Below are 17,102 nucleotides of genomic sequence, written 5' to 3' on the forward strand. Positions count from 1 at the left end.
TGTGTGTCTGAGCAGAGTGCACACGCGTTGTGCACCCGCCTAGAGATGCATATTACTAACTTGTTTAACAGCGAAATACTGCGCCGTTGACTTTAGACCAGGTTTTTGTTGGTCACTGGCACATTTGCTTTTTACGTCATCTAACTAGCAACGCGCCATGACTGCGCCTGACCACTCCTCATTTTTAGACCAACATACCCAGAGAAGCGCAAGTTCATTTGCTAGTTAGACGAAGAGGGCGCAGGGCGTGAAAATGACAGCTGCGCCTGCATCTAAATAGCAATGACACTTGCGACATGGATTATGTGCCCTCCGCCGTCCGCTTAGGACCCTTTGTCTCAAACCTTCAACAGAGTCCGATCTTTAACTCTGAGAAACGTGTCCATGTGGTGTGTTTGTGTTTTCAGGAGTTTTTCCAGTTTCATCAGGACAGAAACAGGAAACAGAGAGCAGACGAAGACAACTCAGTAAATCTGATGAACAGAGGTAAAAAATAAGTGTTTTGTTCAGTTGGATTTGTTTCACCAGCTCATGTTGTCAATAATGGTTTCAGTTTAATGAACACAATTTTGAAGCTGCATTTTTTTTATCTTTCACTTTCAGTTGTGACATTTTTTAAAAACTTGGAGTCAGTTTAATTTACTGACCTGATCCGAGGTCAAATGAATGAAGTTTGTTCATCTTCTCCTGCAGAGAATAATGACGAAGCAGCTGATCAGAATAAACAACGCGTCCCCATGATAGAAATCTTTAAGAAGGTTAGACACTCAAAAATCACAGTTTTCACTGATTTATCAATAAAATAATTTTCACGTCAATCAATCAGTCACCTTCAGCTCAGTGTTGATGATCTGAAACAATCAATAATTAATCATGGATCAGTTTGTTTTAATCTGTGACCAACATTCCAGACAAACTTTTTTTGTACATAAAAACTTCTTTAACTTAAATCTGTGAAGCAAAATATTTTAGTTCATTTGTGATGAGCGAGGTGATGAAACCTTAACACGTTCACCTTTGACCATCATCATCCTCGTCATTAAATGACACATTATATTGTCTGTAATTAAACTGATTGATTGTATTTCTTCCTACCTGCTGACCCTTGACCTTCAGATATGGCTGTTGGCTCTGTCAGTCTGTTTCACCTTTACCGTCACCATCGGCACGTTTCCCGCCATCACTGCCGACACCAAATCCACCCTCGCTGACGGAGGATTGTGGGGTGAGTTGACCGGTCACTTTGATCAGGAGGTTGTGGTGGTCTCATGTCATGTGTTCATCCATGACATGATGGCTGATCCTCCTTCAGCTTTGTCTGATTGGTCAGATGCCTCTTTGTCTCATCTCACCGTCAAACTCAAACTGTGACCAAACGGTGGTTACCAAGTAGGTTGTTGCGCTTGTTGTTGGTGAATTTCCTGAAAAGGCTGAAAGACAAAATAGTTTGTGTGAATCTCACACAGATGAACGACAACGATAAAACCTGAGCCGAGAGGTGGAACGTTCTGCCTGAAAAATAGACGACGATGACGATGAAAACGTTTATAACGTTTTATACATCACACTGATATCACACTGATGTCATACTGACACCACACTGACAACACACTGATGTCATATTGACATCATACTGAGGTCATACTGACACCACACTGACATCACACTGAGGTCATACTGACATCACACTGAGGTCATATTGACACCACACTGATGTTATACTGACACCACACTGACGTCATACTGACATCACACTGATGTCATACTGAGGTCATATTGACACCACACTGAGGTCATACTGACATCACACTGAGGTCATACTGACATCACACTGATGTCATACTGACACCACACTGATGCCACACTGAGGTCATATTGACACCACACTAAGGTCATACTGACACCACGCTGACGTCATACTGACACCACACTGAGGTCATACTGACACCACACTGACATCACACTGATGTCATACTGACACCACACTGAGGTCATATTGACACCACACTGATGTTATACTGACACCACACTGACGTCATACTGACATCACACTGATGTCATACTGACATCACACTGATGTCATACTGACACCACACTGAGGTCATACTGACACCACACTGACATCACACTGATGTCATACTGACACCACACTGAGGTCATATTGACACCACACTGATGTTATACTGACACCACACTGACGTCATACTGACATCACACTGATGTCATACTGAGGTCATATTGACACCACACTGACACCACGACACCACACTGAGGTCATATTGACACCACACTGATGTTATACTGACACCACACTGACGTCATACTGACATCACACTGATGTCATACTGACATCACACTGATGTCATACTGACACTACACTGAGGTCATACTGACACCACACTGATGTCATACTGACATCACACAGAGGTCATACTGACACCACACTGATGTCATACTGACATCACACAGAGGTCATACTGACTCCACACTGATGTCATACTGACACCACACTGATGTCATACTGACATCACACAGAGGTCATACTGACACCACACTGATGTCATACTGACACCACACTGACATCACACTGAGGTCATACTGACACCACGCTGACCTCATACTGACACCACACTGATGTCATACTGACACCACACTGACGTCATATTGACACCAGACTGAGGTCACACTGACATTACACTGAGGTCATATTGACACCACACTGAGGTTATACTGACACCACACTGACGTCATACTGAGACCACACTGACGTCATACTTACACCAGACTGAGGTCACACTGAAATCACACTGAGGCCATACTGACATCACACTGAGGTCACACTGACATCACACTGAGGTCATATTGACACCACACTGAGGTTATACTGACACCACACTGACGTCATACTGAGACCACACTGACGTCATACTTACACCAGACTGAGGTCACACTGAAATCACACTGAGGTCATACTGACATCACACTGACATCACATAGACGTAACACTGACGTCACACTGACATTACACTGACATTACACTGAGGTCATACTGACACCACACTCATGACAGTGTTTGGGTTTTTTGGGCGGTGTCTCCACCTCCAGCTGAGGAAGAACAGCTCCTGCTGTTAATTAACACCAGTTTCAGCAGTTTCTTTGTCTTCATTAGAGCGGTACTTCATCCCCGTCGGCTGCTTCCTGCTCTTTAACCTTTGTGACTGGGGTGGGCGGAGTTTAACAGCCATCTGTATGTGGGTGAGTTTAATATCATTAGTTGGAACTTCCTGTGTCCATTATGTGTCGTCTCTTCTTCATCCCGGTCTACATGATGTTGAGACTCTACGTCAGACTTCTCTGATGTTTCAAATGTTTTCTTAAAGTTTTAATCATGCATCAATTTTTTGTTCTGTTTCCAGCCCAGGAAGGACAGTCTGCTACTTCCTGTGTCCATCGTTTGTCGTCTCGTTTTCATTCCTCTCTTCATGTTGTGTAATGTTCAACCTCGACTCAACCTGCCCGTCGTCTTCCATCATGATGGCTGGTTCATCTTCTTTATGATCCTCTTCGCCTTCAGTAACGGATACCTGGCGAGTCTGTGCATGTGCTTTGGTCCGGAGTAAGACACACACACACACACACACACACACACACACACACACACACACACACACGTGACAGGGTGAATGTCTCGGAGCTTTCAGCTTCACTTCACTGAACTTCTTCATTCAAACTTTTTACACTTTGCTTGGATTCTGACAACATTTAACATTTTATACAAAAACTTGATCTGGTAAACATGAAAATAAAAACTGTTCAGTGACAACATGAATTATTGTTTCACATGTCACACTTTATAAAAACTATCAAGTGACAATATGAATTATTGCTTCACGTGTCACACTATAAAAACTGTTAAGTGACAACATGAATTATTGTTTCACGTGTTACACTTAATAAAAATTGTTAAATGACAACATGAATTATTGTTTCACGTGTTACACTTTATAATAACTTAAATGACAACATGAATTATTGCTTCACGTGTTACACTTTATAATAACTTTTAAATGACAACATGAATTATTGCTTCATGTGTTACACTTTATAACTTAAATGACAACATGAATTATTGCTTCACATGTTACACTTCATAATAACTGTTAAATGACAACATGATTTATTGCTTCACGTGTTACACTTCATAATAACTTTTAAATGACAACAAGATTTATTGCTTCACGTGTTACACTTCATAATAACTGTTAAATGACAACGTGATTTATTGCTTCACGTATAACACTTTATAATAACTTTTAAATGACAACATGAATTAATACTTCATGTGTTACACTTTATAACTTAAATGACAACATGAATTATTGCTTCACGTGTCACACTTCATAATAACTTTTAAATGACAACATGATTTATTGCTTCACCTGTTACACTTCTTAATAACTGTTAAATGACAACATGAATTATTGCTTCACCTGTTACACTTCTTAATAACTGTTAAATGACAACATGAATTAATACTTCATGTGTTACACTTTATAACTTAAATGACAACATGAATTATTGCTTCACATGTTACACTTCATAATAACTGTTAAATGACAACATGAATTATTGTTTCATGTGTCACACTTTATAACAACTGTTTTTTTTTTTTGTTAACTTTGTTCCTTTTTAGGAACGTTCTTCCTCATGAATCTGAATCAGCCGGAGCCATCATGGCCTTCTTTCTGTCACTGGGTTTGGCTTCAGGAGCTGCTCTGTCCTTCCTCCTCAGAGCACTGGTTTAACTGGGACACTACGTCTTCATCACTGGACTAACTGGGACACTACGTCTTCATCACTGGATTAACTGGGGCACTACGTCTTCATCACTGGACTAACTGGGACACCATGTCTTGATCACTGGACTAACTGGGACACTATGTCTTCATCACTGGATTAACTGGGACACTACGTCTTCATCACTGGACTAACTGGGACACTATGTCTTCATCACTGGATTAACTGGGACACTACGTCTTGATCACTGGTTTAACTGGGACACTACATCTTCATTACTGGTTTAACTGGGACACTACATCTTCATTACTGGTTTAACTGGGACACTATGTCTTCATCACTGGTTTAACTGGGACACTACATCTTCATTACTGGTTTAACTGGGACACTATGTCTTCATCACTGGTTTAACTGGGACGCTTCATTCTATCTCCTGAACAAACGGCAGCATCACTGAGTTTTTTTCAGAATGAACCAGAAACTGACGAAACACGTTGAGGAGCTGAACAAACCGAAATTAACATCCATCCTGATGGTGATAGTACAGTCTGATGGTGATGTCATGGTCTGATGGTGATATCATGGTCTGATGTTGATGTCACATTTTGATGGTGATGTCACAGTCTGATGGTGATGTCACGGTCTGATGGTGATGTCATGATCTGTAAAAGACACTTGAAGTCCGTCAGTCCTGAATTCTGTCTCATGCCATGACTGTAGTGGACAGGGCGTGTGTTCCCAATAAAGTGGACAGTAAGTGTGTATGTATTTTCTGTTGAGGGTTCTGAGGAACAGTTGACTTGGACATACAGATGAAGTCTTTTTTCATGTTTTCAATTTAATCGTGATACTTTTATTTTGAAAGGCGTAAGAGGAAACTGTTTGTGACGGTGGTGTCAAATCTCAGAGATAAAAATAGACCAGTGCAGAGTTTAAGGTGGACCGACATGTTTCTGTCTCTGCTTTGATTTTGTGTCTTTAACACTGTCATGTCTGAAAACAAACTGACTTCAGTGGATTTTGAAATTTTTGGGAACGTGCAGGGTAGGTCACATGTCACATGTCATATGTATGTTAGTGTGTATGTGTTAAGTCATACAATAAACTAACAGACGTGCGTGAAGGTTTGTTTCTGTCGATTGTCTCAAATATTTCTGTTGTGTTGTATGAAAACATTTTCAATATATACATTTTCAATATATTTTATTATTTAAATAAACTGTACATTATTATTATAATTATTATTATTGTATGTTTATTATAACTAATGAGCTGTTTGTTTTCAGGTGTTTGCTTCAGAATGGTGAGTTTCATGTTTAACTTGACGTTCAAATATTTATATTTACATTACTGTCATAATGAAGTGATAATTATGTTTGATTAATGATTATAATTAATAACAACAATTATTTGTTAGATTATTCTAATTGTAATCACATATTGATATAATGGTGATAAACGTGATTATATTATGATTAATAGTAACAGTAATAATAATTAATGAATGCAGGCATGATGCTGTTCGACACTGATTCACTTTAACATCAAGGGTTTGTTTCATTTCATTATAGATGGATGGATGATGGATGAATGGATGGATGGATGATGGATGGATGGATGATGGATGGATGGATGGATGGATGGATGGATGGATGAATGATGATGGATGGATGGATGGATGATGATGGAGGGATGAATGATGGATGGGTGGATGGAAGTGTGTGTGTGTGTGTGTGTGTGTGTGTGTGTGTGTGTGTGTGTGTGTGTGTGTGCACTTGCACAGGGTGTGTGTGACACATCAGTGCAGTCGTACTGTTGTAGTTTGTGTGTGTTGTTTCTGTTTGCTACTTCCTGCTTTCAGCTCCTGACATCGGCTAACCTCGGCTAACCCTAACCCTGAAAAGAAGAGTGAAGTACGTAAGTTTCCTTCTGTCAGTACATTGCATCTCCACCGCCAAGCCCCCATCAACCCCTCCTTGTGGACCTTGCAGTCCCAGGCTAAACTGTAGGGGATCTCAGAGCAGCGGTGGGCCCCGGAGACACAGCGTGCAGGCCCATCTGTGAGTGAACACACCTTAGTGCCAGTCAACCACTGTCCCAGCTGTGGGCAAATACCATGGAGAGATAGAGCTCATCAGCCATGGAAGGTACCCTATCGATGAGAAGGTCACTGTGTTGCTCCTGTGTATGGGATACCGCCTGACTGTTCTGAAGTAAAGGGCGGATTGTGGCTTAAATGCCTAAAATGGCCAGAGCAAGGTTTGCAAAATGTTGCAACCTCACTCAGAATCGCAAATCCTAGACTTCCATTGGTAGGAGTCTGCAGGAAAATGGTGGTGTTGGTCCACCTTGTGGTGGACAGCTTGATGACTGGACCCCAAACCCTGAAAGAGAGGATCCAGTCTGACAACAGCCCACCTTCCAATGCACGTTTGCGTTGTCAGAGACTATTTATTATGGTAACCTTCTGCACAGTGAGAGAAGAAGCAAGGTTGGTGGGCAAAAACACTGTCGACTCTCATCTATCAGGGTGCGACTGAGCCTGAGAGTCCTCATGCCCAGCCCGAGGACCCTATATGTCTGAAAGGTGTTCTCAGCATGTCCTGACCTCCAAGCCAGATACACACTGGAGGTGAGATGTCGCGTTTAGGTGCTGGATGTGGAGGAGGAGCCTAAAACCATGTACAGGTGGTTTGTCAAGGTAAGTAGGATATGTGTGCCGGTGATGGAGAGCCTAACCCTAACCCTCAGAACCCCAGCGGGTCCAGGCATCTGAGGGTCATGGCGGTGTGAGGAAAAGTGGAGGAAGTGCGCCAAAAATTCAATCATGAGCTGGCTGCAGAAAACCAGGACATATTAAATGAGGCCAAACAGTGGGCTAGATGGCGTTCCACCTGAGATCTGTAAAAACTGTGATTTTGATGACATCATCCTGGAGATTTGCAACCTTGCTCTGCTGAAAAAGAATAAGCCTGATATGTGGTCTCTGTCCAGTATCATCCCAGTGCCTAAATTTGGAGATCTCTCTACACCTGACAACTATTGTGGCATCAGTCTAACATGTATCATTGAAACAAAGTACAACCGCATGATACTAAATCTGATACGACGAGCCATCGACCCTCACTTAAGAAAGAAAAAAAATGGCTTCAGAGAGGTGAAAGCCACTGTGATCCAGATCTTGGTCTTGAGGGGAATAATTGTGGAGGTAAAAAAGAACAACCTGACAGCAGTCGTGTGTTTTTTCAACTCAATACACAGAATGGTGTGGATACTCATGGCCTACGGTGTCTCTCCCAACCTACTCCAGGACATAAGGACCATGTACACTGGTACGAGAACAAAGGCAGTGCCCCCAGATGGCAACAGCAAGCTGGCAGAGCTGTTGCAAAGGGACACTCTCGCCTCCATCCTCTTAATCATAGTCCTGGGCTATGCTCTCAAGCAGGCCATCATTGGAAGAGAGCAGGAACTCACTATAACACCAAGGAGGTCAAGATGACTCCCTGCTGTAGTTCTAACAGACCTTGACTACGCAGATGACATCAGCCTGCTATATGACCTTGTGGAGCAAGCACAGGAGCTTTTGACTGGAGAGGAGACAGAGTGTGCCAAGGTTGGTCTCTGAAAGAAGACACTGACTTTAAATATCTTGGCTCATGAATGAACTTGACAGAGCAGGACTTTGTTTGTTTGTTTGTTTTATTTAGGATCCCCATTAGCTGTTAAAGGAGCAATAAGCGAAATTCATCATTTCTAGATTGAAGGAATTAAAAAATTGCTATGTGAAGAACTAGAGGTGTAATTTCATCTGGAGTATAGCATGACCTCACACACCCTCTCTCTGTGTTGATCTCCAGCCCCTTGTTGCGCGTTCATGTACGTTCATGTGAATCCAGCTCAGCTTCCCAGCTAGCGGCTCTCCGTTTGGATCCAACCGGAGCACCAAGCCCTGGTTTGTTATTCAGGTTAATGTGGGAAGAAGCAGCGGGTATATCAGGCAGCTGAGTGAAGCTGAGTGAAGCTGAGTGAAGCGGAGCCTGCGGAAGAAACACCGGGACCGTCTGGATGTGATAGTCCGTGGAGGTGCTGCGTACTCGCCGGCACAGACGAGGCGAGTGGGGGGGGAGTTGTTGGAGAGCAGAGGTAGAGGGAGGAGTGGCTCATGACACACTTTGTTTTGCTCTACAGGCAGTGCACAACAGCGAACCTAGCGGTGAAACGATTTCGCTTATTGCTCCTTTAAAGGGCCACTGTGTAAAATGGGTTGAAAACCGTTGAAAACAGTGACATCAGTGGTCAAATTCTAGATTGCAGGGCTCAATCACTCACCCCTCCCGTCGGGTAAATGACGGTGGCCTCGTAGGGAAAAAAAGCTTTGCGCAGAAACAAGTTTTTCAAGAGTAGGTCTATCTAGCGACGAGGTGAATGTTTATTTAGAAATCTAAACCATGTTACGATATTGTAAAGAATCCCTCACGAGCAGGAGACCAGAGTAGCGTTCGGGAAAAAGGCCAGTTTATTTGAGCACTCCAAAAACTGCGGTAACACTCCAGGAGGTAAAAGACTCCGTCCCAAACTCTGACTCTTCTAGCGTAACACACACACTCCATACACACATACTCGTTTACAATACCTAGCGGGCACCTCTGATCTATCGCTCTGCCCCCTCCCCTCTCTGCTCCGCCAATCTCCAGCCTGCACACTGACTGACAGCGTAGCCTGTAAACAGAGCTCAGCTGTTTATTTAGCCTAGCAATATCTCTGGACTATAGTAGCTGCAATGGACGACTTTGAACGCGATTTTGAAGAGTTTCTTGTAGCGGACACAGACTCAGAGCCATACCTGTTTGAGCCGGAGCATACAGATGAAGAACTTGGATGCTGAGCGGGCGAGAAGAGAGACTGAATCCTCCGCTCACATTTTGCTGCACAGAATGGGATTCGGTACTACCATTGTTGGGGAGATATATCACCAGGAGGAAAAGCGCCGCAGAGAGTGCATCACAAGGAGTGAAGTTTCGTCTTCTTTTCCTCGCAGATGACGGTTCGGGTTCATTCTCTCCTGTTGCGTGGTAAATGTGGTCCATTCGCAAACTTTATAAGTAAAAAAACTTTTCACTACTCTCTATCTACGAACTACTAACACTCTCTGCTGTTTGCTCCTCCTTCTTCCTTCCTTCCGCTGTCTTCGTTGGTTTATTTATACACGCAAAATGCGTTCTCTGGCCGGCTGGATTGTCCGCTCGGTCTGCCGTACATACATGGCGGCGCAAGATGGCGACCTCTCTAAAGCAAGGCCCTTGCTATATATATATATATATATATAAAAGCATAATTATAAGGCTACGAAAACCAAACGAATTTTATTTTATAGCGATTATACACTTATATAAACATATTAATGGGTAGAATATTCAGATTCAGATTCAGATTTGACAATAAACCATGCCAAATATTACACACTGGCCCTTTAAAGTGAGGACGGGTCTGAACGGCATGGCCAGTGCGTGGAAGTCCAACTTCTCCACACCGAACTCAGCTTCTCCTCTGTGATTGTACAGTCTGTTGTCCTACACAGACATGAATGCTGGAACCTGAAGCCCACCCTGCAGAAGTCCGTGGATGGAGGCCACACCAGAATGCTGCGTGCAGTACTGAACATCAACTAGGGCGTGCACGTCACCATCAAGAATCTTCATGGGGAGCAGCCAAGGGTGACCAAATAGAATCCAGGAGACAGAGACTGGTCGGTCACTGCCAGAGACACTGTGGACATCAATCACAAGGACATCCCATGTCAACATTCGTGGGATGTCCTAACGAGAGATGTAGGAACAGAAAGCAGAAGCAAGCTGGCCAGAAGCATGGAGGATACAGATGACTGGAGACCCCAAAGGAGGGCTTGCTTGAGGACGACTGAATGATGAATGAGTGATGGATGTATAATTAATAGATGAATGAATGATGGATATATGATTAACGGATGAATAATAGAAAAATAATGGATGGATGAATGAGTGATGGATGTGTGATTGATAGATGAATACTGAATGAATGAATTAATGATGCTAGATGAGTGAGTTAGTTAGTTTTAGTTTTTAGTTAGTTATGCTATGTAGCGTGTGAAATAGAGTATGGTGAATGTGCAAGGAAAGGTAGTATCAGCACGGTCACTACCTGGAGCTCGCATGTACGGAGCCTGGGTTTGTTGAAGGTGGCAGTGCTGTTTGGGCTGAGAAAGCCATGTGTAAGTAAGGTAAAGGAGGTTGTTGGGTTGGTGCGGGGAGCAGTGAGACCTGGCATTAGGGGAGTGTCTCTGGGACGCCAGAGATCACTGTCTAGCCTCCTGGAGGTGTCGTGGGACCAACTAGACGAAACACTGGTGAAAGGAGGTTCCCATCCAGTAATAATAATAACTTTATTTATATAGCACCTTTAAAAACAGAAGTTTACAAAGTGCTTTGACAAACAAAGCAAAAGCAGGAATATCTATAGCAAGAGAGTCAAAACAGTGAGGGCAAGCAAAAGCAGGACAAAATTAAGCTCAAATTGAGGTAAACTTAAGCAAAACACAGACAGAATGATATGACAGAATGTTAAAAGAAATAAGAACAATAAAGGCAATAAAACTATTATTTCTAAATACTAGAAACAAACGAATAGAAGGATAAAAAGACAACATTACATAATGACAATAGCATAACAAAGGATAAACAATTAAAAGGAATAGAATAAAATAAATAAAAAGAGTAAACAAAAAGAATAAATAAAAGATAAAAAGACAACATCACATAAAGGCAAGTCTATAAAAATGGGTTTTAAGAAGAGATTTTAAAGATGTTACTGATTCTGCAAGCCTTATCTCCTCAGGCAGGTCGTTCCAAAGTCGAGGGGCCCTGGTGGAAAAAGCGCGGTCGCCTCTAGATTTAAGTCTCGACTTTGGAACGGCCAGGAGGGCCCTGCCTGAGGATCTAAGACTGCATACTGGCTCATATGGGGTCAACATTTCTACTATGTAACTTGGGGCCAGACCCAGACGGGCTTTAAAAGTGATCAGTAAAATCTTAAAATCAATTCTAAAATGCACAGGGAGCCAATGGAGGGAAGCCAGGATTTGGGTGATGTGATGCCGTCTGTTAAAACCAGTAAGAAGCCTAGCTGCTGCGTTCTGAACCAGTTGGAGGCGGGAGAGTGACTTTTGGTTTATGCCAGAGGGGAGTGAGTTACAGTAATCGAGTCTGCAGAAGATGAATGCGTGGATTATTTTTTCTAAGTCAGAATGTGGGAGCAAGGGTTTGATTTTGGAGATAGTTCTTAACTGATGGAAGCGGTTTGATTTTGGAGATAGTTCTTAACTGATGGAAGCAGGACTGGACAACTTTATTGATATGAGGCTGGAAGTTGAGGTCTGGATCGAATATTACTCCTAAGTTTCTGGCTGCGGATTTGATGTTAACGGACAGGGGACCAAGGCTATTTTCAATTGGACTGGTGGAGGTTGGCGGAGTGAACAGTATGATTTCGGATTTGGAGTTATTGAGTTGAAGAAAGTTTTGGGCCATCCAACAGTTGATATCCTTGAGACAATCTAACTCAGCAGCTAGGCTTCTCGGGTCATCCGGTCTCAGCGGGAGGTATATCTGTGTGTCGTCCACATAGCAATGGAAAGACACGTTGTGGCGGCGGATGATCTGACCGAGCGGAAGCATGTAAATAGAAAATAAAATTGGACCTAAAACTGACCCTTGCGGTACACCACAGGTAATCTGAGTTTTCGAGGATGTGTAATTACCTATGGTGACCGCAAAAGTTCTATCTAAAAGGTAGGAATAAAACCAGCTAAGTGCAGTGTCCTTGATGCCAACCCAGGTTTCCATACGGTCAATTAAAATGGCATGATCAACAGTGTCGAAGGCTGCACTTAGGTCTAAAAGGATTAAAATTGCGCTCTCTCCCCAGTCGGCAGCTAAAAGAAGATCATTGGTTACTTTGAGGAGGGCAGTTTCTGTACTGTGTAGAGCTCTAAAACCTGATTGAAATCTTTCAAAGAGATTGTTATGACACATAAAACCTAAAAGCTGGGTTGAAACCACTTTTTCTAAAATTTTTGATAAAGATGGGAGTTTAGAAATTGGCCTAAAATTGTTAAAATCAGAAGGATCAAGGCTGGGTTTCTTTAAAAGAGGTTGGACCACAGCATGTTTAAAAGAAGATGGAAAAATGCCTTTTGTTAATGAGCTGTTAATAATCAATAAAATACTGGGTCCAACTGAGTCAATAACCTCTTTAAGAAATTTTGTTGGAATGACATCAAGAATGCAGGTAGCTGGTTTCATGTGGGTTAAGGTTTCGGATAAAAACGGCAGTGAAACTGGTTCAAAATTACTAAAATATCTGTATATGTCCCTACTGGCATGTAAAACACGGTCTGGGGGGGTGATTTGTTGTCTTAAAACCTTAATTTTGGTCTGGGGGGGTGATTTGTTGTCTTAAAACCTTAATTTTGTTGGTAAAAAAATTTAAAAAATCTTTGCACATCTCATGAGAGGCATCAGTAAAATGACAGGGGGAGGGGGTGGTGACTGAGTCTATTAGTTTAAATAAAATTCTGGGGTTGGATTGATTTGCTAAAATTAAATTAGAGAAAAATTATGCTCTTGCTTCTTTAACTGTTTCTTGAAATTTCATCATTGATTCTTTCCAAATTTCATAAAATATATGTAAACCTGTCTTCTTCTATTTTCGTTCCTTTCTCCTACAGTCTCTCTTTAGTTCATGGATTGAATCGTTCAACCAAGGCTGTGGTGCACTATTTAGTTTTTTGACTTTGTAGGGGGCAACAGAGTCCAGAACAGTGTGACAGGTTTGGTTAAAAAGGGAGACCAGCTCCTCTGTATTAAAATTTTGATTAAAAGCAGTTAAAGAAGCAACAGTAAAAAGCTCAGAAAACTGGCTGGCAGACATAGAGTTAAAAACGCGGCGACGGATGGGTATACTGTGATTAAAACGCGATTGGGATAAAATTACACTAAATAAAACTGCTTTATGGTCCGACACACAGATATCCTTCGTTGCCAGGTTGTCAGGGCTGAGACCGTGATGAAATACTAGGTCAAGGGTGTGACCTTTTGAGTGGGTGAGTTCCTGTACAGCCTGGGTGAGGTTAAAAGATTCCAAAATGGCCATAAAATCAGTAATAAAAGTTTGAGAAGGGCAACAAACATGTATGTTAAAATCACCTAAAATAAGAACTTTGTCATACTTTGTTATAAAACCAGATACTAACTCGGCAAACTCTTGAATAAAAACATTGTTTGGCCTGGGCGGTCTGTAAATTATTAAAATTAGCACTGGATGTTTAGAATTTAGTATAAAACCAAGATGTTCAAATGAGGTAAAATCGCTCTGTGGAATGGGAGTGCATTTAACCCGATGACCCCAAAGACGTGTTAGTAATCACTGCTCACTGGTCTGTATAGTTAAGCCTTGCCATAATAGCTTATCATAAGGCTTAGGAGGTTATTCACTGAGTGCTGATCCTTTTCTAGAGCACAAACTTTTTGTGTTTATTTGAATTTATTTCAGTCATCACACACATAGTGCAGTAATTAAAAACAATGAAACATACACATTCTATTATACAGTAAATTCAAAACAGTGTGGACTGTGAATTTAATAATGACTGAAAAGGCAGAGGCAGAAGCATAATGCTTATATTTAATTTATTTAAATTTTATATACTTTATTAATCCCAGAGGGGAAATTAATTTTTTTTCACTCCGTTGTCAATTACACACCTTGGCAGTGCCCATGAGGTGAACTGGCACCTCTCCAGCTACCAGTCCACGCTCCATATTTTGGTCCGGACGTGGACTTGAACAGGCGATCCTCAAGTTCCCAACACAAGTCCCTATGGACTGAGGTACTGCCGCCCTGTCCTACATTGTTCAATTTAAGCTACGTTCCAAACCTTCCAACAAAACTAAGGATAACAATAATGTCAAATAAGATCATTCACATTTGTAACCTTCAATAATAGCTTTGTACATTATTCTTTTAAAAACCAAAATCGAGTTTCACATCCTCAAACTAATATCGGGTGAGGGGGGGGGACCTGACAGATCCGTAAATGGTTTGAGCAGAAATATGTCTGCCATAATCAGGGATGGGAAATGTGACTGAATGCCATATAAATCAATTTGCTTTCAAAAACAAAATGCCCCAAGTGGTGAAAAGGCTTTTTTTTTTTTTTTTTTTAAATATTTAGCATCATATTTTTTTCTAAACAAAGAAAAGCTCACTTTAGCCCTAAAGTACCAACAAAGTTAACTTCAAATTTATATTATTTATATTATTCTATTGTAACAGATTTATGTTCTCATCATAAACAGACAACATATCACATGATTTACATGTGTTTCCTATGTATTTTCTTAGTATACAGAAATATATACAGTAGATAAAAGATTTTTTTTTTTTTTTATACGAAAAACAGAAATATTTTATAAATGATACTGAGATGTGGTGATGGTTTATTTCTACCAATCACTCTTTTTATATCTCCATCTTAATTCATGAAACAATGAAAAAGAAAATACTTTGACTTTTTTTTTAACATATCTCAATCAATGACGATGATGTTACTGATCACTTTCAAATTGATTGATTAATTTATTTAACAAGTCACTGACAATAACTTCTGTGGCAGCTGAGCATGAGTTTTGAATATATCACCTGACCCTTTATATAGGACGTATGACCTACCTGACACTCTGAAGCGTTGGCTCTCCCTGCCTCACCCTGTCTAACGTCAGTTGCCAGCTGAACTTCATCTGATCTCTAATATGAAAGCAGTTGACATGAAAAAGGTATAGTTAGAAAAATACTGATGGGAAAGCCAAGAACAAGCAAAATCACACAGACAGACTAACTCCTTTCTGGATACTGGAGGTGTGTACTGGTTTTCAAGTTACATGAGTTATTAGAACTATCATGTTGCTTTACAAACACCTTAAATATTTGGTGTCAAATCGCAAATCCCTAGCTAGTAATGTTAGTAGTAACAACGTTAAAGTTTACCTAGCAAGAGTGTACAAGTTAGCCTAGATGTTGAATGACAACGCCGTGACATGAATCTGTGTTGCGCTTTCAAAATAAAAGCAAGTGAGTTAGAGATTTCAAAATAAAATATTTTTTTCCTCCGCTGTATAATTTTTGGGTGGGACAAATGTGCCTGTCTTCAATATTGGAGGATCCCCCCCAGTTCCTACGCCCTTGACTCCAACAATAGATTTTCCAACAACAGACAACAATTTATTTATTTATTTTTTTAAAAGCTTTTTGCCCTGTAAATTTACAAATATCATATTATATTTACAGTCATGCACAGAAAAAAACTTTGTACAGAGACTAGTAGGGACTTTGATTTAGCTTTAAACATTATTTGCATTATTTTATAATACTCCCAATCATTAAATTTTAAAGTATTGGAATTAATAAACAGTGGGATTACTGTTAATTTATTATGGTGATCTGTTCTGTACGACATCTATTGCACGTCTGTCCATCCTGGAAGAGGGATCCCTCCTCAGTTGCTCTTCCTGAGGTTTCTACCGTTTTTTCCCTGTTAAAGGGTTTTTTTGGGGAGTTTTTCCTGATCAGCTGTGAGGGTCCTAAGGACAGAGGGATGTCGTATGCTGTAAAGCCCTGTGAGGCAAATTGTGATTTGTGATATTGGGCTTTATAAATAAAATTGAATTGAAAAAAAAATGAATTGGGTTAGTGTGATCATAGTAACCAGCCTTGTTAATAATGCATATGGCTCGTACATATACGGAAGTCTAAGTGGACAATAAATAATATACAAGGCCTTGTCATTTAGTATATCCCTAGATTTATATAGGATTGCTATAGACTTTGAGATTTTACCTCTAACATAATCAATGTGTTGTTTCCATGTCAATTTATGGTCAATCATAACTCTTTCAATTTGTTTATAACCAATCTTTAATTCAATCTGTCCATCTATTTCCTGTCAATTTCCAAATACCATGAATTTAGTTTTCTTAATAATGAGACAATTTACTAACATCAAACCAAATTTTCAGTATTCGCAGTTCCTTTTCTACAGCCAACACTGTCACAGTCCCTGTCTCTCATTCCCCTCCTGTCACTCTGCTGCAGTGATTTTCCACTCTCCCTCCCTCTGCTCCACTCTACCTGCCAGCCACGCCCACCTTATCAGCCCAACTCTGCTGACCTGCCTACACAGCTGCAGCTCATCATAATCAGCCCTGCATATA

The 17,102-nt window shown here is 40.9% G+C and overlaps 2 protein-coding genes across 4 annotated transcripts in view; both read left to right on the forward strand.

Moving 5' to 3' along the window:
- Positions 1-5,922, forward strand: part of LOC126390059 (equilibrative nucleoside transporter 1-like) — a 15,780-nt gene extending 9,858 nt beyond the window's left edge. For all 3 annotated transcript variants that reach the window (XM_050044154.1, XM_050044155.1, XM_050044156.1), the window contains 6 exons: positions 408-486; positions 694-758; positions 1,117-1,225; positions 3,170-3,255; positions 3,417-3,616; positions 4,694-5,922. In XM_050044154.1, coding sequence (XP_049900111.1) covers positions 408-486; positions 694-758; positions 1,117-1,225; positions 3,170-3,255; positions 3,417-3,616; positions 4,694-4,805 — 651 coding nt within the window. In that variant the 3' untranslated portion in view covers positions 4,806-5,922. The remainder of the gene's footprint in view (positions 1-407; positions 487-693; positions 759-1,116; positions 1,226-3,169; positions 3,256-3,416; positions 3,617-4,693) is intronic.
- Positions 5,715-17,102, forward strand: part of LOC126390060 (acylphosphatase-2-like) — a 25,488-nt gene continuing 14,100 nt past the window's right edge. The window contains exons 1-2 of the mRNA XM_050044157.1: positions 5,715-5,841; positions 6,084-6,100. Coding sequence (XP_049900114.1) covers positions 5,787-5,841; positions 6,084-6,100 — 72 coding nt within the window. The 5' untranslated portion in view covers positions 5,715-5,786. The remainder of the gene's footprint in view (positions 5,842-6,083; positions 6,101-17,102) is intronic.

Source organism: Epinephelus moara, chromosome 5 (assembly GCF_006386435.1).
Source record: "Epinephelus moara isolate mb chromosome 5, YSFRI_EMoa_1.0, whole genome shotgun sequence".
In the NCBI taxonomy this organism is placed as follows: Eukaryota; Metazoa; Chordata; class Actinopteri; order Perciformes; family Serranidae; genus Epinephelus; species Epinephelus moara.